General features: G+C 50.8%; 7 protein-coding genes across 7 annotated transcripts; 4 read left to right on the top strand and 3 right to left on the bottom strand.

Annotated features, from left to right (window-relative positions):
- The first annotated feature begins 454 nt into the window (after positions 1-454).
- On the top strand, positions 455-999 carry GUITHDRAFT_149710 (hypothetical protein). The gene is made up of 3 exons (XM_005842058.1): positions 455-669; positions 728-914; positions 963-999. Exons 1-2 carry the CDS (start codon positions 534-536, stop codon positions 763-765), a joined length of 174 nt encoding a protein of 57 aa, XP_005842115.1. The 5' UTR covers positions 455-533; the 3' UTR covers positions 766-914; positions 963-999.
- A 305-nt stretch (positions 1,000-1,304) lies between these two features.
- On the top strand, positions 1,305-2,511 carry GUITHDRAFT_149709 (hypothetical protein; the record flags this gene model as incomplete). The annotated part of the gene is made up of 7 exons (XM_005842057.1): positions 1,305-1,585; positions 1,636-1,719; positions 1,773-1,883; positions 1,941-2,018; positions 2,065-2,318; positions 2,372-2,427; positions 2,491-2,511. Coding segments are annotated over exons 1-6 (700 nt in total), but the record flags the coding sequence as incomplete, so codon positions are not given.
- A 241-nt stretch (positions 2,512-2,752) lies between these two features.
- On the top strand, positions 2,753-3,123 carry GUITHDRAFT_149708 (hypothetical protein). Its single transcript, XM_005842056.1, has 2 exons — positions 2,753-2,811; positions 2,856-3,123. The coding sequence occupies exons 1-2, from the start codon at positions 2,780-2,782 to the stop codon at positions 3,064-3,066; spliced, it is 243 nt and encodes an 80-aa protein (XP_005842113.1). The 5' UTR covers positions 2,753-2,779; the 3' UTR covers positions 3,067-3,123.
- A 785-nt stretch (positions 3,124-3,908) lies between these two features.
- GUITHDRAFT_83711 (hypothetical protein) lies at positions 3,909-5,398 on the top strand (the record flags this gene model as incomplete). The annotated part of the gene is made up of 11 exons (XM_005842055.1): positions 3,909-3,937; positions 3,981-4,111; positions 4,158-4,258; positions 4,302-4,417; positions 4,473-4,539; positions 4,588-4,778; positions 4,813-4,882; positions 4,929-4,993; positions 5,047-5,111; positions 5,158-5,233; positions 5,279-5,398. Exons 1-11 carry the CDS (start codon positions 3,929-3,931, stop codon positions 5,396-5,398), a joined length of 1,011 nt encoding a protein of 336 aa, XP_005842112.1. The 5' UTR covers positions 3,909-3,928.
- A 247-nt stretch (positions 5,399-5,645) lies between these two features.
- On the bottom strand, positions 5,646-8,224 carry GUITHDRAFT_98917 (hypothetical protein; the record flags this gene model as incomplete). The annotated part of the gene is made up of 11 exons (XM_005842054.1): positions 5,646-5,687; positions 5,731-5,835; positions 5,887-5,954; positions 6,072-6,147; positions 6,186-6,316; positions 6,365-6,456; positions 6,503-6,559; positions 6,650-6,795; positions 6,926-7,081; positions 7,128-7,293; positions 7,335-8,224. 11 exons carry the CDS (start codon positions 8,222-8,224, stop codon positions 5,646-5,648), a joined length of 1,929 nt encoding a protein of 642 aa, XP_005842111.1.
- A 1,589-nt stretch (positions 8,225-9,813) lies between these two features.
- Positions 9,814-13,780, bottom strand: GUITHDRAFT_98916 (hypothetical protein; the record flags this gene model as incomplete). Its single annotated transcript, XM_005842053.1, has 7 exons — positions 9,814-9,934; positions 9,996-10,318; positions 10,371-10,634; positions 10,677-10,823; positions 10,868-12,733; positions 12,787-12,921; positions 12,974-13,780. 7 exons carry the CDS (start codon positions 13,778-13,780, stop codon positions 9,814-9,816), a joined length of 3,663 nt encoding a protein of 1,220 aa, XP_005842110.1.
- Positions 13,781-14,547: 767 nt separating this feature from the next.
- On the bottom strand, positions 14,548-15,357 carry GUITHDRAFT_149706 (hypothetical protein). The gene is made up of 2 exons (XM_005842052.1): positions 14,813-15,357; positions 14,548-14,767 (listed from the first exon to the last, which is right to left on the bottom strand). Exons 1-2 carry the CDS (start codon positions 15,236-15,238, stop codon positions 14,594-14,596), a joined length of 600 nt encoding a protein of 199 aa, XP_005842109.1. The 5' UTR covers positions 15,239-15,357; the 3' UTR covers positions 14,548-14,593.
- Between the last annotated feature and the right edge of the window lie 5,065 nt (positions 15,358-20,422).

Genomic DNA, 20,422 nt, shown 5'->3' with positions numbered 1-20,422 from the left:
TGGATAGGGGGTAGGGTACTCGTAGGGGTGGTGTGCAGGCGAACAGCCGTTCATGTTCGGAGAGCTTGCTGAGGTGAGCGAGGAGGAGGAGGAGGAGGAGGAGGAGGAGGAGGAGGAGGAGGAGGAGGACGAGTTGTGGACTATATGGAGGAGGAAGATGATAAGGAGGAGGAAAACTGATGGGAAGGAGGAGCTGCAAGGCATCAGGAGGAGAAAGAAATATACATTTGTGTTAGCCAGGGAAAGCATCCACTTGTAGACCTTGCAGAGTTGGGAAATGGAGGGAAGAGCGAGTTTGGGTATGCCATGGAGGTTGATGAGCCAGCTGACCACGTTGAGATGAGGAGCAGATAAAAAGAAAGGATCTAGACAAGATTCAATGCAGAGTTGTGGAGTGTGCGCGGGAATGAAGAGCGATCGCTATGGATGATCATTGGAACGAGGAGGGAAGGATGAAAGAAACATGAGGGCAGTAGCTTCAACAGGAAGCCTTTCCCTGCCTTTAAATGACTTGCTGCATTCAGCAAAACAATATGTATGGAAAGCAACAGCGAACTATGTTGAGTGGTATTGGTCCCATGCCCATCAATCCTGGTCCCGACCTTGTTTGCCGCATGGCAGCTCGCTCGTTTGCTCAGGTGAAACCTCGTAGTATGTTGATATGCCTGTCTGATCACATGGTCAGGCACGCGTTGAGTACGAGAGAGACTTGGCCAAGGGAGGTCACCCGGTAACGAAGAGCCTCATGATACTGATAGTCCCTGACCTTCTGCCTGTCGCTTTGAACAGGGCATGGCTACCATGGCGTGGATGAAGACGCTTGCTGCTGCTCATTCAAACGGATGTTGATGTGCAATTATTTTTGATCTTCACGATGATGACTACAATCCCCTTAGTGTCTCAAGTATGAATATCTGAAACATGTTAACGAATCTTTCTATTTCTGCAGTAAAGATCCTCACGCGAGCTCTGTACAAGACAGCTCTCCTTTGTAAGGATGCGAATTGTCATGAATTCGTACTCCTTTCCGTCTCCCTCGTCCTCGTCCTCGTCCTCGACTTGCTAGGGACCGTTGTAAGGTGTAGTTGGCTCTCCACTTCGGAGTAGCCATGCAGTAGGTTGTCTCGCTGGAAACACGAGCCCGCCTCGCTGATTACAAACAACCCGTACCATCCTGAAAATCTTTGCACCGGTCCTTTTGTATATGATTTATTGGGTTGTCACGACATTACCCCCCTACCCCCACCCTATTCAACATAGTGTAGCCTTTGGATTCAAAAATGCGTGGAATTTTTTTAGTCGGGGACGAGGCAAGAGGAACCAGTGGAAGCGAGAGAGAATAGAGAAGAGGAGGAAGGGAGGGAGTAGAACCAAAGGAGAGGTCCGACACATTACAAAGAGCAGAGATAGAGCTCAAGGCTTCATTTGTTCGTTGAAGGAAGAGGCAACAAGGCTGAAAAATATGGGCGATTCTTCCTTGTTTCCGGAAGTTGTGAATCAAGACTTTCTTGATGGGCTCATCCACAAGAAGAGGAAAGAATTGCAGCAGATGGCCAAGGCTTTTGGAATCAAAGCCAATCAAACGGTAGCCCCTTTGTCCTTCACAATTGATTTGAATGTTTAATGTTTGCACAGAATGAAAATATTGTCGCTCAACTCCGTTCGGAGCTAGCGCTGCAGATTCATAAGGACCCGACTCAGGAGATGACATTAGAGGAGGTTGATAATGGAACAGGACTGATGGACTGTGTGATTCTCACTATCACGGACAGGTTCGAAAGGAGGAAACGCAAAAAGATGCTGTTGAAAGTTATTTGCAATTTCAAAGCAGATCTGATTTGCAATTACTCTCAAAAAAACATGGTATCAAGGCTTCAAGGAAGGTTGGGAGTTTTGAATCAGATGCGCTATCATGCAATCCAATTGACTTTACTCTGTAGACAAAGGACATCATATCTGAACTTGTGAATCATGAGGGTGCCCGCAAGGAAATATTGGCTTTGCAATCGCAGGAGCAGGTTTGCACTGATGTTTGATCTTACCTTGTATTCACTTCACCGTCAGGACGATAGTTCTCCTTCAAGGGATGTGATCTCAAACGGACGGAAATTCTCACCTAAGCTCAGATCGCCGGGAAATCAGACACCCGTGAAGGATTCTCCTGATGGTAAAGAGCATTCGCCAAACTCACTCAGCAAGAAGTTTGGAACCATCAAGAGTCCGAAAAACACACCGAAGAATGATATCAATCAAGAAGAAGCCCTTGCATTGTCTTCCTGTCATGAATTTTGCTTGGCTCAAGACGAAGGAGGAAAGATGTAAATGTTTCCTTGAGCATAGTTGTCCTCGTCCCATTGACAATATTGTCTAGGAAATGGGACTTGCCAAACAATAACTCAAGAAATTCTCCTACAACATTGAAGTCAGGTGAGATTCAGAGTTCAACTGATTTCGAAGTTTTCTTTCAGTGTGATGACGTTTACTATGAAGCACATCGACTGCCCAACGACCATGAAAGCAAGAGCCCGGGCTACTGCGACCGTCCTTCGCTTTCAGCAAGAACTCCACATCGATCAGAAATCGTTTGCAGCGAGTTGTATCAGAAGATGAAAGATGAACGCAAGAGGAGGAGGGATGTTGAGCAAGAAAGCGCGAAGGACTTTTGTAGAAGAATAACGGGTAATGCCTTCTTCCTCTTGTTGGTATAGGAAAGTTTTCCATTCACAGACGGTCAATGTGAGCAGGTATGTGTGAAGACATCATCCGAGTTACAACTCCCATGAAAAATTTTCGTAGAGAAACTCCTTCCAGGTGACACTTTCTCGATCGCGGTAGATTTCTGACATCCTTGTCAGGCCTACTCCTGGAGGGCCACGTAACCATCTACTGCAAAGCTCTGAGCCAGAGACATGCAAGGATGCGAGAACTCCTTTGAAGTTTTCCTCCAAGGTGAACGAGATCGTCAGAACAGGCCTGGGGACTCCGCAAAGGATCAAGACGCCAAGAAAACAAACGTTCCTCCAGAGCCCCGCGCGTTTACCTAATCGTTACAACTCAAAGTTGTAGCGCATCATAGCCACCGTTTTCTTTACTTGATTACAGACATTACATCACAACTTGGCCCGCGTGACTGCCAGTGAACTGCCACAGTCACTTCGGAAACTTCGGCGTTTTAGTCCAGCTGGCCCGAGTCCAGCTGAGCTCAGCTTCAGTGCGTCGGGGGCCTGCCACCGGCCGGGCCAGCCGGGCCGCCGGTTTGACCGTCTGACAGGCTGCCATGGCCCGGCGGTCCGGCTGTTCAAGACTCTTGAGGCCGTGTGCCCTGTAAAGGGAACTTCCGAAGAAGAGGAGGTCGCACTGGGAGATAGGGGTAGTGAGACAAAATTAGGGTAGGGGTACTGGGGAACAAACAGATGCGATTTCAGATTCCTGGAATGTGCTATAGACTGTAGGGGTACTAGTCAATAGGGGTAGTAAAATAAGGGGTGGGGTGGAATCACAGGGGGTTGGGGAGTATAGGAGAGGAGACGTAAGAACGGGGGAAGAAAAGAAACAGACGGAAAATGCTAAGAATCGCTAGATGAAAGATGAAAGATGAAAGATGAGAGATGAGCGATCAGAGATCAGAGATTAGAAACTTGATGAGATCTGATTATAATCAGGGGAGAAGTGTAGAACAGTAGTAGAAGAGAAGCTGGTTGCTATGTGAGGAATTTCTCAGTTCAGGAGATCCCCCGATTCTAGGATAAGAAGCGAGACAAAGAAATAAGGATGGAGGGAGGGGGCAGGAGAAGGACGAGGTTTTAATCTTACGAATTATCTCCACGTAACCAAGATAATTCAAATTGTTTCTGATAGAGTTTGAACTCACGACCCGCTGTTGATGACTTGGATTTGCTGTTTTCAGTGTGATTGAAGCGACCTCGGCATGCCTAAGGCAAGTCAATGCATCTCAGAGCTGAATAGTAACATTTGAATAGATTGCTATCTTCAGCTTTGCGCATTACGATGGGCAATGTCTTGTTCCAGCCCTCACTGCACATCTGGGGGCAGATAATTTGAAATGCCTTCCTGTTCGACTGAGCGAGGAGACTGCCGAACTTGCATCTGGGTATGGTTCTTTCGCTGTGATCGCTGATGTAACACTCGTGCGGTAGATGCGAAGTGGTTTGCCTCTTTGTCAACGACATTGCGGACGAGCGTGTCGTGAACTACCTCGCAGATATTGGAGTGAAGTTGATTTTGTTGAGGAGTACTGGTGTGTTTGTAATGGCTGTTTCGAAGCATCTCACGGTGTGCAGGCTTCAACCATGTAGATCTTGAGTGTGCGGCAAAGCGGGGCCTTGATGTCCGTCGAGTTCCTGTCTACAGTCCATACGCAGTTGCTGAGATGGCTGTTGGTTTGCTTCTCAGTCTGGTGAGAGAGGAGCCAACTTCGGCGCGACTCGTGACTTTTCTTCTCTCTGCTGCAGGTGAGAAAGATCCACAAGGCGTACAACCGCGTGAGAGAGCACAACTTCAACATCGAGAACCTGCAAGGTGCTCCTGTTTTTTAGTACGACTTGATGCATGTAAACTCTTGCAAAGGGTTTGATATCCACGGCAAGACGATAGGAATCTTGGGAACGGGCAACATTGGAAGAATTACTGCTAAGATCTTGAACGGGTTCTCTCCTGGAAGACTGCTCGGGTTCGATCCGTATCCGAGTGATGAGATGAAGGCTTTGGGAATGGAATATGTCTCAAAAGAAACCCTTCTTGCAGAGGAAAGAAACGATGTTCTCATGCGCAAGGTTTACTGGTGTCCAACAGAGCGATATCATCTCTCTCCACGTGCCTCTCATGCCCGAGACCTATCACATCATCGGCAAGGAGAGCATCCGTAATCGTTGAGAGCGAGCTTTCTACGGAGCTGACAAGTTGTTCAGAGACGATGAAGAAGGGAGTGGTTATCATCAACGTCTCCCGTGGAGGTCTCATCGATGCTGAAGCCGTGAGCTCCTTACGTTCCCTGTACACAAGAAGGAGATGTGATGTTGCTGGCAGCTCGAAGAAGGTTTGAGGGAGAGGAAGATTGGAGGAGTGGGCATGGATGTCTACGAGAACGAACAGTAGGAGCAAAGGCAACTCGTTCTGGTGATGACTTATGATCTGCAGATCTTTCTTCTTTAAAGATTGCTCCGATCAAATCCTCTCAGATCAAATCCTCACCAGGCTCCTCACTTTCCCCAACGTGGACGTCTTGACTTGACTCGCCAAGGGACTGACAGCTGGCTAGGTGATCATCACGGCGCATCAGGCTTTCTTGACTACAGAGGCTCTTCAGACCATCGCAGACACTACTTTGCAGAACTTGAAAGATTACGAAGCAGGTGGGGTGCAGCTGGAAGAGGGATAGCGGGACGGCAACATGATCTCTGTTAACATGACTTGGATTGTGTCAGGCATGCAAACTTCTAACGTCGTGGAGTATGTCAAGAAAATGTGAACACACAAGAGGAGCAGGAGCCGCATCTCTCATGACCGAGCGATTTGATCGTCATGCACGTTAAGTTTGCGGTCTCTATGGGCTCAAATTCAAAATTAAAGGGCGAAGGATCAGCTTTATTCAATTTTTATTCAAAGATTGGTTGTATAAGGGCTCTTCATTTCCTCGACCCCTTGCGCTTGTCCTTAGCTTCGCTCTCCTGCAGAATTTCTCAGCTCATTCATGCTCCAGCTGCCCTCCACCTCCGCTCCTTGATAGAAGAGGCTCAGAGACAGCTCAAGATCCTCGCTCTCCAGCCCCCACGCCAACTCCTCCTTCCTCAGCGCTTCCTGCTTTGCCTCCTCCACCTGGTCAGGAGCAAGTCATGAGGGGAACGACGCCCACGAGCTTCCTCCTACCGCTGCTTCAGCTACCTGTAGTTGGAGGAGGACCGCAGTCCTTGCCTGCCGGATCAGTGCTGTGGAGCCTTCATACACGTCAGAACTTTCTCCTCCTAACTTCCCCATCCTCCTCCCCACTTCCCCCCCCCCCCCTCCCCCCGCCTCTCCCCACTCCTCCCTCCTCCTCCCTATGCTCGTAGCACCTGTTGCGATCCTCTCTTCCCACTGGTCCATGGACGCCTCAAGCTGATGGATCCTCAACCGCAGAGCTGAAATCTCCTGCCGATCCATCACCTCCTGTTGCTCTGCATGCTCACCACCAGCTGGACTTGATGCTCGCCCGCTCTTCTCTCCTCCACCTCCTCGACTAGCTCTAGAACTTGTTGATGCCCCGCTAGCAAACTTCGCGCGCGTCCAAGGACAGCACGAGGCAGGCCAGATCGTTCAGCTGGATGACAGCCAGTGAGCCGTCGATAGCCCAGCAAATGTGAGTCACCGGCGGCCAGTGCCCGGCTATGGCCAGGGAAGCCGAAGAATGCGCGGAAGGAGGGAGAAGAACCGTTCCAGTACATGTTGCAGACTTGAAATCTGAGGCGACAGTCACAATGGTAAGGTCAGACGCTGGTCAAGTCACCTGTGGTTGTTCATCGCCATGTTCTTCACCCCCTCGTAGTGTGTCGTCGTGACCAGCCTAGCACTCCCTCAGATGACAGTCTGGAAATGGAGGAGGAGGAGGAGGAGAAGCAGGAGCAGGAGAAGGGGGAACGGGAGTTGACATTACCTCACGTCCTGCTCCACCAACTCCTGCAGGATCGCCTTTGCTAGAGCACTTCCTTCCTCTGGGCAGGTCCCCGAGCAGGGCTCATCGAGCAGGATCAGAGAGCTGGCAGGCGCGGAGGAGAGAGAAGTATTCATGATCTTACGGATCTGAGGGAAAGTGAGCGAGGAGACGACAAGCAGCAAGGAGAAGGATAGCAGGTGTGAGGAGGGTGTGTGAGGGGTTCGAGGCATGAGGAGGGAGGAGGTGAGAAGAGGATGGAAGAGGGGAGGTGACAACGTCTTCGAGTTGAGAGGAGAAGGTTGAGAGGTCCTTGAAAACGTCTTGCCCGTCTCCTATTGAGCAGAGGATGTGCTCAAACAGATCAAATCGGCTCCCAGCTCGACAGGGCAGCCAACATCCACGCTGGACCAGCTTGGCAAACAGCCCGACGGTCTTGACAAGTGCATGTCAAAGCCTCCCCAGCTCTTTCCCAGCTCACCTTCAGCAGGATTGTCTTCCCTCCTCCGTTGGGGCCAGTGACCACCAGCCCTCGCTTGCTAGAGTCCAGCAGGAGGTCGTTGCCAACAGGTGAGGTCTCTCGCAGAGCCAGCAGCGGATGTTGACAAGCATGCAGCTGGATGAGACCTTCACGTCCTACTAGAGGCCTGCTGGAGCTTCAGCTCGGGCCCGCACTCTCCCTCATCACCTGCTCGCTCCCATCCTCAGCGCCGCTCGCTCCCTTGCGCAGAGACCGTCGAGGACGGCAGAAGCTTCAAGAGCGTCGAGCACGTCTCGTGCGTGCGGGGAGATGTCACGAGAGATCAGTCGCAGGATCTGGTGGATGGCCTGGAGGTACGCTTGCTTCGCACTCTCCATCTCCTGCACCAGCGGGTGAAGTTTCCTCTGCAAGTTGGTTGTCGTGCGGACAGTCTCCTCCAGCCTTAGGTAGTTCTCCTGCAGGGCTCGAGCCTCCGGGTACCTCGACAGGTCCAGCCGACCATCGCTCTTGAGGTTCTGGTTGAGAACTTTGATCACCTGGGCGGGAACTGCCTTTCCTCCCCTCTGTGACCAGACCCTGACGACGGTCGGGCACAACCATGAAACTTCCTCTGATTTCATCCGATCGTTCAGCTGACGGAGGGTTCTTGCCGTCGTGCGAAGAGTTTGCAGCTCTTCTACCTCTACAACTCCAGCTGTGGATACTCTGAGCAAAATGTCCTCGACGTCGGCGATGGAAGTGAAGGTGAAAGAATCATCAAAATCCTTCATCTTGTTGCGGACACGAAGCGCTCGAAGCTCGCCGATCATGTCAAAGTGTTCTTCAATCTCCTCAATCTCCTGCATTGCTCTGCATTCTCCTAGGAAGCGCTTACCTGCTTCGCTCTTTGCGCATGAAACCACACTCATCCAAGTCTTCTCCCAGTCTAGTTCGTCGCTCTTTACGTTTGACGGAGGCATCTCTCGGGCTGGGCCCTCCTTGGACAAGAGGCGGATGGTTCCAAGACGCTCGCGCAAGCTTTTCATTGCCTGAGTTCTATACATGGACGTCAACATTCGGGACATCTTGCATCGAGAGTTGATGCTGTCGATCCTCATGAAATCCGTTCTGTACAGCCGGAAGTTTTGACCAACATCAAACCAAGAGAGCGCGAGGTACAGCGACAGGATGCGACTTGCCTTCATGTTCAAAACAAGCAGGTGGAACAGGAGATCACGCCATGTACAGCTCGCCTCCTCCTCCTCCTCCTCCTCCTCCTCCTCCTCCTCCTGTTTTCTATGCAAACGGTGTACATTCAGGGGTAGGGTGGTTTTAGGGGTAGGGGTGGGGCGGCTTTATGTGATGGTTACACGCCTTTTTGAATTTCAAAGATGGCATCAGAGAAGGGCAGGAGGACAGGTCATCAGAGCAGGGCAGGAGGACAGGGCATCAGAGCAGGGCAGGATGCTTCAAGAGTTGCGCTAGCTGTTTGAAGAACCAGTGAAAGGTGAAGAGAGAAACAGAAAACAACAACAACAACAGCCTTGTGCAGCAAGATGGTAACTTGCCTGATCTAGTCCTCGTACTTACAAACATAATCAAATTCGACCTCACCGTGATTTTGATTTTTCGGCAGGGATACGACGAGTCTCTCTCCCTGCTCAAGACGAAAGCATGACAATGGAACTGCCTACTAATGTCAGCGATAATGGAACTACCTACTGATGTCAACGATAATGGAACTACCTACTGATGTCAGCGATATTTACGAATGGTCTCTCAACTATCAACTCTCCACTTATCGTTTTGAAATTTCAATGAATGTAGGCTCAATGCAAAAGAGGAGATAAGGGGCGGGAGGGTAACAATACCTGGAGTGAGATATGATCTTTTGGACAGAAGAATGTGATGTTATCTTGTGTGATCATTGATGGAAATGATATCCTTGTTTGGAAATCAGGAAAGCAAGGCTGCTGCTAGGACAGAGGAGGGTTGAGACAGAATCTGACGGGGCAAGCTGTATTCCTGTCCTCTGTCATGAGTTGACGTTTCATTCAGAGCGACTTGTATCCATACATGGAGCCTGAAGACTCTTGGAAGTGCATGAGGATGGTTGATGATGCCTCAGATGGCCCTGATGAATCCCAGCTCGATGTCTTCAACGGTGAATTTGCTCGCAATGGCCGGAATTTTCGAAGTCAGTCATGAAGCAGGAGAAGATCCAACGATCCGTAAACAAGAGTTGTCAGTCAAATCCATGAATTTGATGCAATCAAGAGAAAATCTTCCTTGCTCAACACGTCAACCAGCAAAACCTTTGAATGTATTATTTCACATTTCATTCCAGGTTGACCATGACTTGCTCATCAGGTTGCCGGGGGCAGAAGAATGAAGGGGTCCAGCACATTTAGAAGGCGAATGTTCACTGAGATTGAGAGAAGACAGTACGTGACGTTCATTTCATGGATGGTTTGGTGAGATTTCGATGCAGACAAGACATGATAGAAGTGTGGAATGAAATTAGAGTGGCAAACGAAGATCTCAAGATTGTGAGATTTTCATTCGGGTGAGAGAGTCTCGTTCGTTGAAAGTGTGACAGACTTTGGGAGAACTGAATCGCTCGTTGCGTGAGGAGCTAGCAGCATCGAGTGTCGATTGCTGAAACATCAAGTAGATGTGGACATGTCAGATGTATGTACATGAAACCTCAATAGAACTCAATAGACTTGTCCTGCATCATCCTTGCTGCGGCTTGTCGTCGGAAGCAACTCAACTCTTGCTTAATGGCTGAGTTTTCACCTTCGATGCGGACAGATCGTTGTTGACATCTGCCATCGAGTGTGAGCTCGCAATGTGAACATGTGCGATCAGAGAATAATCGTGAGTCACCTTTGCAGGTCTTTCAAGAGGGTCTCGTGCTGGGAGCGCATGTTCTCGTATTCCTTCTGGATAGACTCCAGGCTGATTGATTTCTCTATGATGTCTCGCTTGTACTTGCAGAGTTGATCGCTCATCGCTGAGGCCGAGTCGTCTTTGCGCTTCATCGCCCTCTGGAGGTTCTCCACATTTTCTTGCAGTGACCGAAGTTGTGTCGTCACCGCCATGTGCTGAGAGTCTTTCAGCTGGGTTGTAACTAGGCAGTTCCTGTGGGTCTGTTCAATCTCGTCGCAGACTTTGAGGAGTTTGACTAAGATGGGAGCGAGGGTCTTCTCCTGCATGGAGAGTCAGCAACAAGAACGGCAGCAGGGGCAGGCGATTTAGCACCTGCTCGTCCTTGTGAGAAGAGTTCCAAACTTGCAGAGTGCTTGTCATCTCATCTTGTGACTGCATCAAGTCTCTCTGAGATTGCAAGACTTCCTCCTTGAGTTGTTCGATCCGTCCTTCTTTGACTCTCATCTCATCCACCAGCTCCTGGTTCCTCAACTTGTACATGTCGACCTCTCGGGTAGACTGGCGCAAGCAGTCGATCAGGTTTTCTTCCCGGTACTTCATGTTGATGAAGGCGTCTTTTGCATTGCAATGCAGGACCTGGCATCACATCAGCCTCAAACTTCAACTTCACGTGACAACCTCGAGCTCCAGCAGCTGAATCGACACCAGCGAGCAGACGGCATGCATCTGCCCGTCCAGTACCATACAGACTTTCTTCGACCCCTTGTACTTCTCCTCCAACTCCCTTGCCCTCCTCGACGTCTGCGCCAGGTTCTCCTTCAGCTCCTGCCAGCCTCGTCAGGTTCCTCCCCCACCCTTCTTTACCTCACCGCCGACTCGTGCTGAGCCTCAACCATCTCCGAGGTGATGCTCGACACCTGCTGCGCCATGTCTTCGGCCTTGTCCTTACAGTCCAGCAGAGTCGAGGTGAGAGCTGCCAGCTGCGAGCTGAGCGACCAGTTGACAAGTTGGTGCTCGGCGACTTGACCCCGAGCAGCTGAGAGCTCACCAGACAACTCATGCACTTCTCCAGCAAGACCCCCTACTGGATGCACGCACTTGGCAACAAGCTCCTCCACCTTGTTCAACTTGATCTCAGCAGCTCCCAGCGCTAGAGTCATGTCGCTCTGGTCCTCGGCGTCCTCAGCGCGGAGCAAGGACAGCTGGTAGAGAGTGCGGAGAGCCTCAAGCTCGGCAGTGCTATCGAACAGAAGCTGCTGACAGCCTGCAATGTAAACTTTCTGCGCCTTGTTGCAAGACAAGACCTGAGAAACCTTGAACTCGCATGACTGGACGAGAACTTCGATGCACTCGCATAAAAACGAAAGATTGCAGAAGAAGGAGTCATACTCAGAGAAGAGTTGAGACAAAAAGTCATTCTGTAGAGAAAATTGATACACAAGCGCATCGCTCTTCTTCTCCACAACTGCCATTTCAACACGGAGAGACGTAATGTACTCTTGTGACTCCTGTAGCTGCGCCTCGAGCTCGTCTTGCTGTGCCCGCATGCGGTCTCGAGTCCTCGCCTCGCTCTCTTCGGCCTCGCCCAGCTTCGTCCTGAGCTCCTCTGCCTCCTCGCGGCTTCTAGTCTCAAGCTCTCGCAGCGACTCGTACATGGCGTCTCGAGCGGCTCCTAGCTCCCCGGCCTCTGCCTCGGCTGCCTCAAGCTTGCCCTGTAGCTCTGCCGCCTCCTGCGTCAGCCTCGAGATCGCTGCCTGCGCCTCCTCAAGGGCTTGGCCTCGCTCCTGCATGCTTCCCTCCATCTCGGCCTGTCGGCTCTGACCCTCTGCAAGCTCCTGTCTGAGCTCTGACAAGCTCGCCTGAGCCGCCTGTAGCTGCGCCTCGAGCTCGTCTTGCTGTGCCCGCATGCGGTCTCGAGTCCTCGCCTCGCTCTCTTCGGCCTCGCCCAGCTTCGTCCGCACATCTCCGGCCTCTGCCTCGGCTGCCTCAAGCTTGCCCTGTAGCTCTGCCGCCTCCTGCGTCAGCCTCGAGATCGCTGCCTGCGCCTCCTGCAAGCTCTGGTCGCGCTCGGACACTTGAGCCAGCGACCGCTGCTCGGTGGCTTCGAGCTGCTCCTGGAGCTGAGCAATCTCCTCTTGCAGCTGCTCGCTCCCCTGCACGCTGCCCTGTAGCTCCTGTCTGAGCTCTGACAAGCTCGCCTGAGCCGCCTGTAGCTGCGCCTCGAGCTCGTCTTGCTGTGCCCGCATGCGGTCTCGAGTCCTCGCCTCGCTCTCTTCGGCCTCGCCCAGCTTCGTCCTGAGCTCCTCTGCCTCCTCGCGGCTTCTAGTCTCAAGCTCTCGCAGCGACTCGTACATGGCGTCTCGAGCGGCTCCTAGCTCCCCGGCCTCTGCCTCGGCTGCCTCAAGCTTGCCCTGTAGCTCTGCCGCCTCTTGGGTTAGTTTGGATATCAAGGATTGAGCATGCTGAAGATTAGTTTCTTTTTCGGCATCTTCTTGCATCCGTTTTTGGTTTAGTCGATCCCAATTGTTTTCGAGCTCACTGATTGATTCTTGCAGTTGTTGATTTTTTGCTATCTCGTCTTTCAGTTGTCCTTCAAGATGAGTGATCCTTTTTTCGTGTGCTTGATTGCTTTTCTTATGTTTGTTTTGCTGCACTGTAGTGTTTTTGTCCCAATTTTCCTTATCCGCGTTCTGATCTTGGCGATTTTCCAAGCTACCTTCGAGGTAGATTATGTACTGCTCAATTTGTCATCTTTTACCAAATTTTTCAAGCATCATTGATTCATTACCTTACGGATCATTTCAACATCACACTTTCGCACCATGTCACTTCCATCTTCATTCTTGTACTTGATGATGACATCTGCCAAGCTTCCGCTGGGTTCCAAGGGAAGGAACATGGAGTGCAAGAGATCTACATGTACCTGCACATTTTCTAGTTAGAGATATCAAAGGTCGATGCACAGAAAGAAAAACCTGATTCAAGCTTGCATCTTGATCCTTGAGTATCTCACACTGAGTCTCAAGCTGTCGAACTTGTTGTTCATTGTATCCGATCGTTCGTTTAAGAGACACCTCACCGCCGCTATGTTGAAACGAGGCTGGATCTGCTGTCTCGTGTGACTTGGCTTCGCTCAGATTTGCATTCAACTTGTCTTGCAACGAAGCATTTCTCATTTGAAGCTCAAGAACTTCAGTTTGCAGCGTAGCAACCTTATGCTGAAGTGCAACAGTGAGCTTATCTCTAGATCCTCCCAGCTTCTGCGTTTGACCGAGAGTGTTTGAGTCCGTCAACTCAGCATCGATGGATCCGTAGCTCCCTGAGCTCCATCGAGTCGATCCTCCAGCGCTATCAAAACTTTCGCGGCCTGTGCTTGTGCTAAGCAGGCTTGAGTTTATGATGGAGGTTGAAGATCCGATGCTCAAAGTCGAGGCCTCACTGAGACTCCCTGCTGATGAAACGACGCTCGCTTCTGTCGAGCTTTCATGGTGCGTGTAGTGAGATGTATCCGTGGAGCGGTTCATACTCATGCTGTAGCGGGCCTGTCTGACCTTTGCCGGAGTCATCGGAGATGGAGGCTTCCTCTCCTTACCAGCTTCAACGTTTCTGTTTGCAACGGACTTGCTGGCAACAACAACCTTCTTCACTTTCATAGCGTTGAGTGGTTGCTTGAACAAGGATCGATCTCGAGTATCCCTGCTCTTCCCAGTCTTCGATCTTCTAACTACGTCGTTCGGATTCTCGGGCCCACCAGGATCAGGGGTTTCACGGCAATCTTCCATTCTTTTCTGTAACTCCAAGTCAGAAACATAATGTTGACACTCTCATCCTTCAAAATCCCCGCTTCTTTCGGAAAACAATTGATTGGTTTGTCCTGGTAAAAAACGCCATAATCTCAACTTTTGTAAATTCTTCTCTACTCTGATATGCTATGCTATGCTATGCTCCCCTGCCGAGCACTTCTTCATGTCTCACTTCTTCCTGTCTCACACTGTACTTCCTCACCACTGCAATGCTTGTCTCTCTGCTGCTTGACTGCAATCAAGTTCTCTCCCCCTCTTCAATCGCATCGCATCGCGGCACTCATGCCATGTCTCTCACACGCCATGAAGTAGACGCATAACTGATAAGTGGGGTAGTGGAGATAAAGGTGGGGGTCCTCTTCACAAAACGTGAGTTATAACCCCACTATTCAAAGGCAATTTGCTGATACATGAAGGGGTCTAAAGCAAAAATACAAAAAAGGGGCCACTCTCGTCTTGGGGTGGTAATGGATTGGTGGGGTAGGGGTCATGGGCAACGTAGAGCAATTTAATTTTGAATTTTCCGGTCTCCCAACATTCTGGTTTCAATCGCCGGTCACCCAGTGGCACCAGTGAGTCACCTGGCCGGCCCCGGTAACTGATTCGATGCCACCTCGGATGGGCCAACTTGGCAAGTTGCCACCGAAAGCCCGGCCTCGGCGGCCCAGGCCCGGGGGCCACCAGGCGGCGCCGGGCGCGGTCGCCCGGCCCCGCGGCGGCCGGTGGCATCACGTCTGAGTCTAGTACCGAAGTTCATTTTTAGTTTACAACATCGAGCCCACCGGCCCATAACTACTTGGAGATCTTCTGGAAGAAAGCGCCTAGCTGATCCATCGGGTAGTCGGCGACGGAAATCTCCACGAAGGGAGAGCCGGCAACCAAGACAGCCATGCTGTTGGGATCCTTTCCCATCCCGACCTTCTGAATGTCCTTCAAGCTCGTTTCCTTCAGCACATCGTCCTCTTCCTGCACTCTCGCGTCAGGTCCAAGGGGAGGAGCAAAGATCAGTACCATCACATACAACGTCCTGGTGCTGCAGGCAAGGATGTTCGCAGGGCCATGCAGGAGCATCACGATCGGGTCCTTGGCTTTCTTAGCCGTGTCACGGATCTGCTTTTCTCTCCGCTCCTTCCTCGCCTGCTTGTCCAGCTCTGCCTGCCGCTTCTCTTCTTCTCTTCTCCTCTCCTCCTCCGCTTTCCTCTCCTCCTCCTCCCTCAGCTTTCGTTGGGCTTCTGCCTCGGCTGCTTCTCTGGCCTCCCTGTCTCTCCTCAACTTCTCCTCCTCCACTCTCTGTTGCCTCTCCCTTTCTTCCCTCGCCATGGCATCAGCAAATGTCTTCATGATCGCGAACACCTGCTGGAGTTGCTCAAGGGAGAAGGCAGTCCCCGGGATTGCAATGGACACCCTGCTCAAGTTCTTCGAAGCATCTTCAGACATGAAGAGAATTCTCCCGTCCGGATGATTCTTGACCGATTTGATCTCCTTGATTTCTTCGGACTGAGACTCGTTGGATGAAGCAAAGTAAACCTTCACGTCGTCTACGGCAAACACACAATCATCACCGAACACTTCCTTCAAGATCTTCGACTCGTTCTGATGGTTCATCCTCGCCCTGAGAAACTTCCTGTGCTCTTCCGCCTGCTGCTGCTCTCGTTCCGCAGCTCGCTTTTCCTCCTCGGCCATCCGGTCCAGCTTCATCGACTTCTCGCGCTCGACTCTGCGAAGATGCTCTTCCTCTTCTTCCTTCCTTTTCCTCGTCGCCTTCTCGTGGAACTCGGACAGGAACTGGAAGAATGAGCCGAGCTCGTTCATGGAGAACTTGGAGCTTTCAACTTCCATCGGCTCGCTCTCTCGGATCACCATCACCAGGTTGCCCTTGGCCGAAGTAACGACCTTGTCAATCTTGTCCAACGCTTCTCTCCTCAATGACGTGCGGCTGGACCGGATGACCTCGACGACGCTAAGAGCCAGCAGGTCATCGTGCGAGTACATCACAGAGACGATCTTGGAGGAGGCAATCGACGCAGCCTTCGTCAGCAGCCTTCTTCCTGCTTCGTCGTAGTCGGGCATGCTCGCCGGCATCTTACTTCCATCGTCACCCTTGACATTCTCTTCCAACGCTTTCTTAGCTGCTTGCTTGATCTGCAGCTCTGAGATTCTCCTCTTCCTCTCCTCCTCTTGCATAGCGGCATGCTTTTCTCGGGCACGCGCCGCCTCTTGGATCTCGTCCTCTTCCGCTTCAAATCGCAGTTGCTCCGGAGTCTTCAAGGAAGTGACAAGCACGTTCAGCGCGTCCATAAATCTCTTCAGCGCCGCCTTGCTCGCCTCTTGCGATCCTCCAAAGCAACGAGGCAGCACCTGGACGCTGAAACCGTCAAGGAATTTCACTTGGTATGCCCCTGAGGACAAGGCGATGACTTTGCGGATGCGGGCCTGCGAAGAATCAGGTCAGGAGGAAGAAGGAGGGGAAGGCATGCCTCACAAGCATGAACTGTCTTCCTCCCTGGACTCCTCCCACGATGTCTCCCACGATGGACAGCTGCAAGTCCGAGAAGGCTAGAGCACTCGAGCAGCCGACGAGAGTTTTGTTCCCTGATTCCCCGGAAGTCTGCAAGAGTTGCTCGAGCTGTTCCTCCCAGTGTACAGCGGCTTCTTCGCTCCATTTCGCTTCCTCCTCCCCTTGTAGCCCTACGGCTCCCTCAGGTTTGTACCTAGAACGCTCCAGTTCATTGTCATTGCTTCTTAATTTCTCCTCGGATTGAGACTTGTTCAGTCCTGCTGTAGATTTCTTGTTCTTATGAAAAGTGAAGGAAGTCATCAGCTCGAAGAAGTTGCTCATCTCAGACTGTGCGATCCCCGACATCACAACTGAAACAGGAGGAGAACGTTCGAAGGAGATCTCCAGCTCTGAGCTAGCTGACGTCTTCATGCCTACAATGTCTTTCAGCCTCTCCCTGCGAACTTGAGAAGAGCCCGAGGTTACTACTAGCTCCTCTGCTGTGAGGGCGATGCACTGAGCGATTCCATCCAGCCTCTTGAGCACCTCCTGTCCCGCCAGCTGCTTCTCCATCTCTAACTTGGCTCCACTACTCTCTCCCTCCTCCTTGGGGCTCATCAGAGGACTGTTGCTGCTCACCTCTGCACTCTGTGACGAGCGCTCCTCGGGGCTCTGGAGCGAGGACTGAGGCTTGCGAGGAGGAGGGGAATGAGAGAAGAGACTTGGTCTGTTCCTCATGAGCGCCTCGTTCAGTCCAGGGAAGAAGGAGGAGAGATCATGCTCCTTGAATTCCAGCAGATTCAGAAGGATGGGCACGCTGCCTTCAAAGTCCAGCTGCATGAACTGACCATCTTTCGCCCTCAACGGCCCCATCTTAGACAATTTTTCAACTCTCAACTCTCCAGCAGAAAACCAAACGAACTCTGAGCTGGAGAACGCCATGGCCTCTTGCAGCCCTTCTACGCCAGCGGTGATGTCCCTCAGGTACTGGGCCTTCAGCTTCTTAAGAGGAGAAGAAGGAGCCTCCTCCCCTGCATGTTTCGATGCCATCGGGTTCGAATTCGAATTTGAATGGAGCAATCGATGCCTGCCGTCTTGAATCGTATCCTGAGCGGCATCATGACCATGAGGATGAGGATGAGGATGAGGATGAGGATGAGGATGAGGATGAGGATGAGGATGATATTCATGCATTATCTCCGGATGATCATGCAGATCATGATTTCGCGCTCTGCCCAGCTGGTGAGCACTCTGATGCATTTGAGGGAAGGACCGCTCGTCGTGTAATGAAAGATCTTCTCTTGCTGTATCGATTGAAGAGACTGTGTTTTGACGTCCATGGAATCCCTCAGCCACGTCATCACCTTGGAACAATCTCTCACGCTCTATTTCAAAGTCCCTGGTAACCGGCTCGTGGTCGTTGCCGCGTTTCTCCTTGTCAACTTTGACTGCTTTATGACGCAGGTTGTCATCCCCATCCCAGCTATTCCAGTCAATGTGACCAGAACTATCCTCGGTGCTCTCTTCTTCACTCTGATGAGCGCGATGCAGATCTCTTGGCTGAGATTCAAACCTGCTGGCCGTTGGAGGTTCAGAATGTGCCTTGACCCTCTCTGATGGCGGTCTGTCGTTTCCTTCCTTGACCATTCTCTCTCTAGCTTTCTTTTCCTTGTCGGACTTCAATTCCTCATGTATTTTTATCTCTTCTCCCTCAAAATCTTCAAATTCCTTCTTGATGCTCTTCTTGCCATGGGAGGGACTTGAAGTTTTCTTTGCTGTCTTTTGATGAGAATGTGGTTGTGACGTGGGAGTACCTTTGCCCGTCTGCTCGCCAATCGAGGAATCCGCTTCAAGCGTCTTAAATTCATATTTGATCTCCTCCTGGACCACAATGTTAACTGCACTCAGTTTGGTATCAAAGCAAAAATGATAGATTGAAGCTTCTCCTGAAGCTTCTGCATGCTCGAACAAGCTTTGCGCTCTGCAATCATCGGAAGACCCTTTACAAATTGATCTTGACGCTGCCGAACGAGGATTTATGAATGGTTTGTAGTTGGGCGATTGCAAACTCTTCTTGTTACGCAAAACAAGCTTGATAAACTGTTCACAAGATTTCTCTTTGGACAGGGCAGAAGAAAAGACTGTCTGCTGTATTCGATTCATCTCCACGTGTGGTACAATTTTCCCATCCTCACCGAAAGAGAAATGAATGTGATTCAATTCACGAAGATCAACCCGATACAGGCAATTAGACTCGACGATGATAAGATGTCTGCTTGTCACAGCGATCACTCCCTTTGTTGTAAGGACTCGTGCTTGTACAACATGCTGTTTGCTCGCGATTTCAACCAGAATCGAGACCTCTTGGTCACTGAAATCACGCTGATCAGAGAGTTTCTCAGCTGAACTCGTTGACGACTGAACCTGATGTTCGTTCTTCTTTTTTACTTCATCTCCTCTGTGCCGTGCTTGATCTGCTTTCATTCTGACTTCATTTCCCTTCTCTTTGACTTTGGCTCCTTCTGGGAGCTTCCACACGCTTTGCTTCGTGACGCTATTCCAGAAGTAAGTCTTTCCCTTCACAGGATCTCTCGCGGGAATCCAGACTCCCTCCTCCTCAACGATTTCGCGCCGGGGAACTTCTTGATGGGCTTTCAGATGGGGCGATGATTGAATTTTCTTTTCCTTCGCACTCTCTGATCTCAACTCCTTATCAGATTTCCTCTCTTTCTTCTCATTCACCCTGCTTTCAACCTTGTTCTCGACTAACTGCTCTTGGCCGGTCGGATTCTTGTCGATACTCTGATGCATTTTCTGCAACCCTTCCACTTGGAAGGAGACCAACACAGTAACTTCTGAAGCCTCGTAGAAGCCTCCTCGAAACAATAACCCTCGCACATTCTGCAACGCTTGCTGAATATCTTCTGCCTTTGCATCTTGCCATTGCTTTTCCACGTCGTACCGCACCTTCCATCCGGCGCTTTCATGTATCCATGCTTGGGCATTGGTCTTGAACTTGAGGGGATCCACAGCCCCGGAGAAGGAGATGGACAGGCCTTTACCTCGGATGATGAGATCATGTGCGAATAAGAAACTTTCAAACTTGTTGGGGAAATTTCTGTGAACCAGTTCCCACTTGAGAATTTTCCCGTAAGCTTCGCTGAAGCCATGGTAAAGTTTAGGGGGCGGACTAAAGTACCACTCGTCTGCTGTGTCTTCCACGACTTCTACTCCGTCCCAAACCGCATCGATGCTCAAGACACTCACTTGCCTTCCTTCGGAACTCACAATCTTCCAGCCTTTCACTCCTTGTTTGAGCAATTCGTCCTTGTCAAGGCCGAAAGATATTTCATGGGAATCACAGTGGACACAGACAAGTGAGAGGATTGAAAGAACAGCATAAAGCTTCGGTATGTTTGTCATGCACAGGTGCACGGTGAAGAAACCACAAAATCAGCATTTCGTCAACATGGACTTTGTGCGGGATTCACGGGGCCAGCATGTTTCTTCCGGCCTCATGACTGTTTTTATGTTCTCATTCTCTCATGTTGAAGCTCTCATGTCTGTCTTGTCTTGTTCTTCTCTTCTTCATCTTCTCACCGTCTTCTTTTCACACGCTTGTATGCTTGCATGCCCTGTTCCTAATCCCTTGCACCCGACAGATTCATTACCCCACCTACCTCTGACCACCTTTACTACCCACCCTACCTACATACTAACTGCTCAAACATGGTGAGGTAGTAGGAGGAATCGGAGGGGGTAGGTACGTGCGATGACTCGGGGTTCGGAGAGGCAGGAATTGCGAAAATGGCAAGGGAGGAATGAGAGAGAAGAAACAGAGAGGAAGGAGAGGAGAGACAGAGAGCGGAGAAGGAGAGGAGAGTGAGTGGTGGAGGAACATGAAGAGAGGACAGGGAGGGCAAGAGAGATCAAGAAAGAAAGGACAGGAGGAGAGTGAAGGAGGTGAGAATTGAAATGAGGACAGCAGGAAATCATTCGCATCATGTTTTCATTGACAAGCTTCTTTTCAGCCTGGTTGATCATGCCGCCACCATATGGATACTTATTGACCTATCTCACGTCCCCTAAATGACTTCTGAACCGAACCACGCACAACGAACAGT

This window comes from Guillardia theta (assembly GCF_000315625.1).
Source record: "Guillardia theta CCMP2712 unplaced genomic scaffold GUITHscaffold_1, whole genome shotgun sequence".
NCBI lineage: Eukaryota > Cryptophyceae > Pyrenomonadales > Geminigeraceae > Guillardia > Guillardia theta.
Note: the sequence above shows the minus strand (reverse complement) of the source record. Positions and strands in the feature narration are given on the sequence as shown.

Bases quoted from the DNA above. Each gene is read 5' to 3' on its own strand.
- GUITHDRAFT_149708 (XM_005842056.1), top strand. From the start codon at position 2,780: ATGAAAAATTTTCGTAGAGAAACTCCTTCCAG. The intron at 2,812-2,855 runs GTGACACTTTCT...CATCCTTGTCAG, and splicing joins CGTAGAGAAACTCCTTCCAG to GCCTACTCCTGGAGGGCCAC.
- GUITHDRAFT_149706 (XM_005842052.1), bottom strand. From the start codon at position 15,238: ATGTCTGAAGATGCTTCGAAGAACTTGAGCAGGGTGTCCATTGCAATC. The intron at 14,768-14,812 runs GTACTGATCTTT...GCGAGAGTGCAG, and splicing joins CCAGGACGTTGTATGTGATG to GAAGAGGACGATGTGCTGAA.
- GUITHDRAFT_149710 (XM_005842058.1), top strand. From the start codon at position 534: ATGTATGGAAAGCAACAGCGAACTATGTTGAGTGGTATTGGTCCCATG. The intron at 670-727 runs CTGATCACATGG...AAGGGAGGTCAC, and splicing joins TAGTATGTTGATATGCCTGT to CCGGTAACGAAGAGCCTCAT.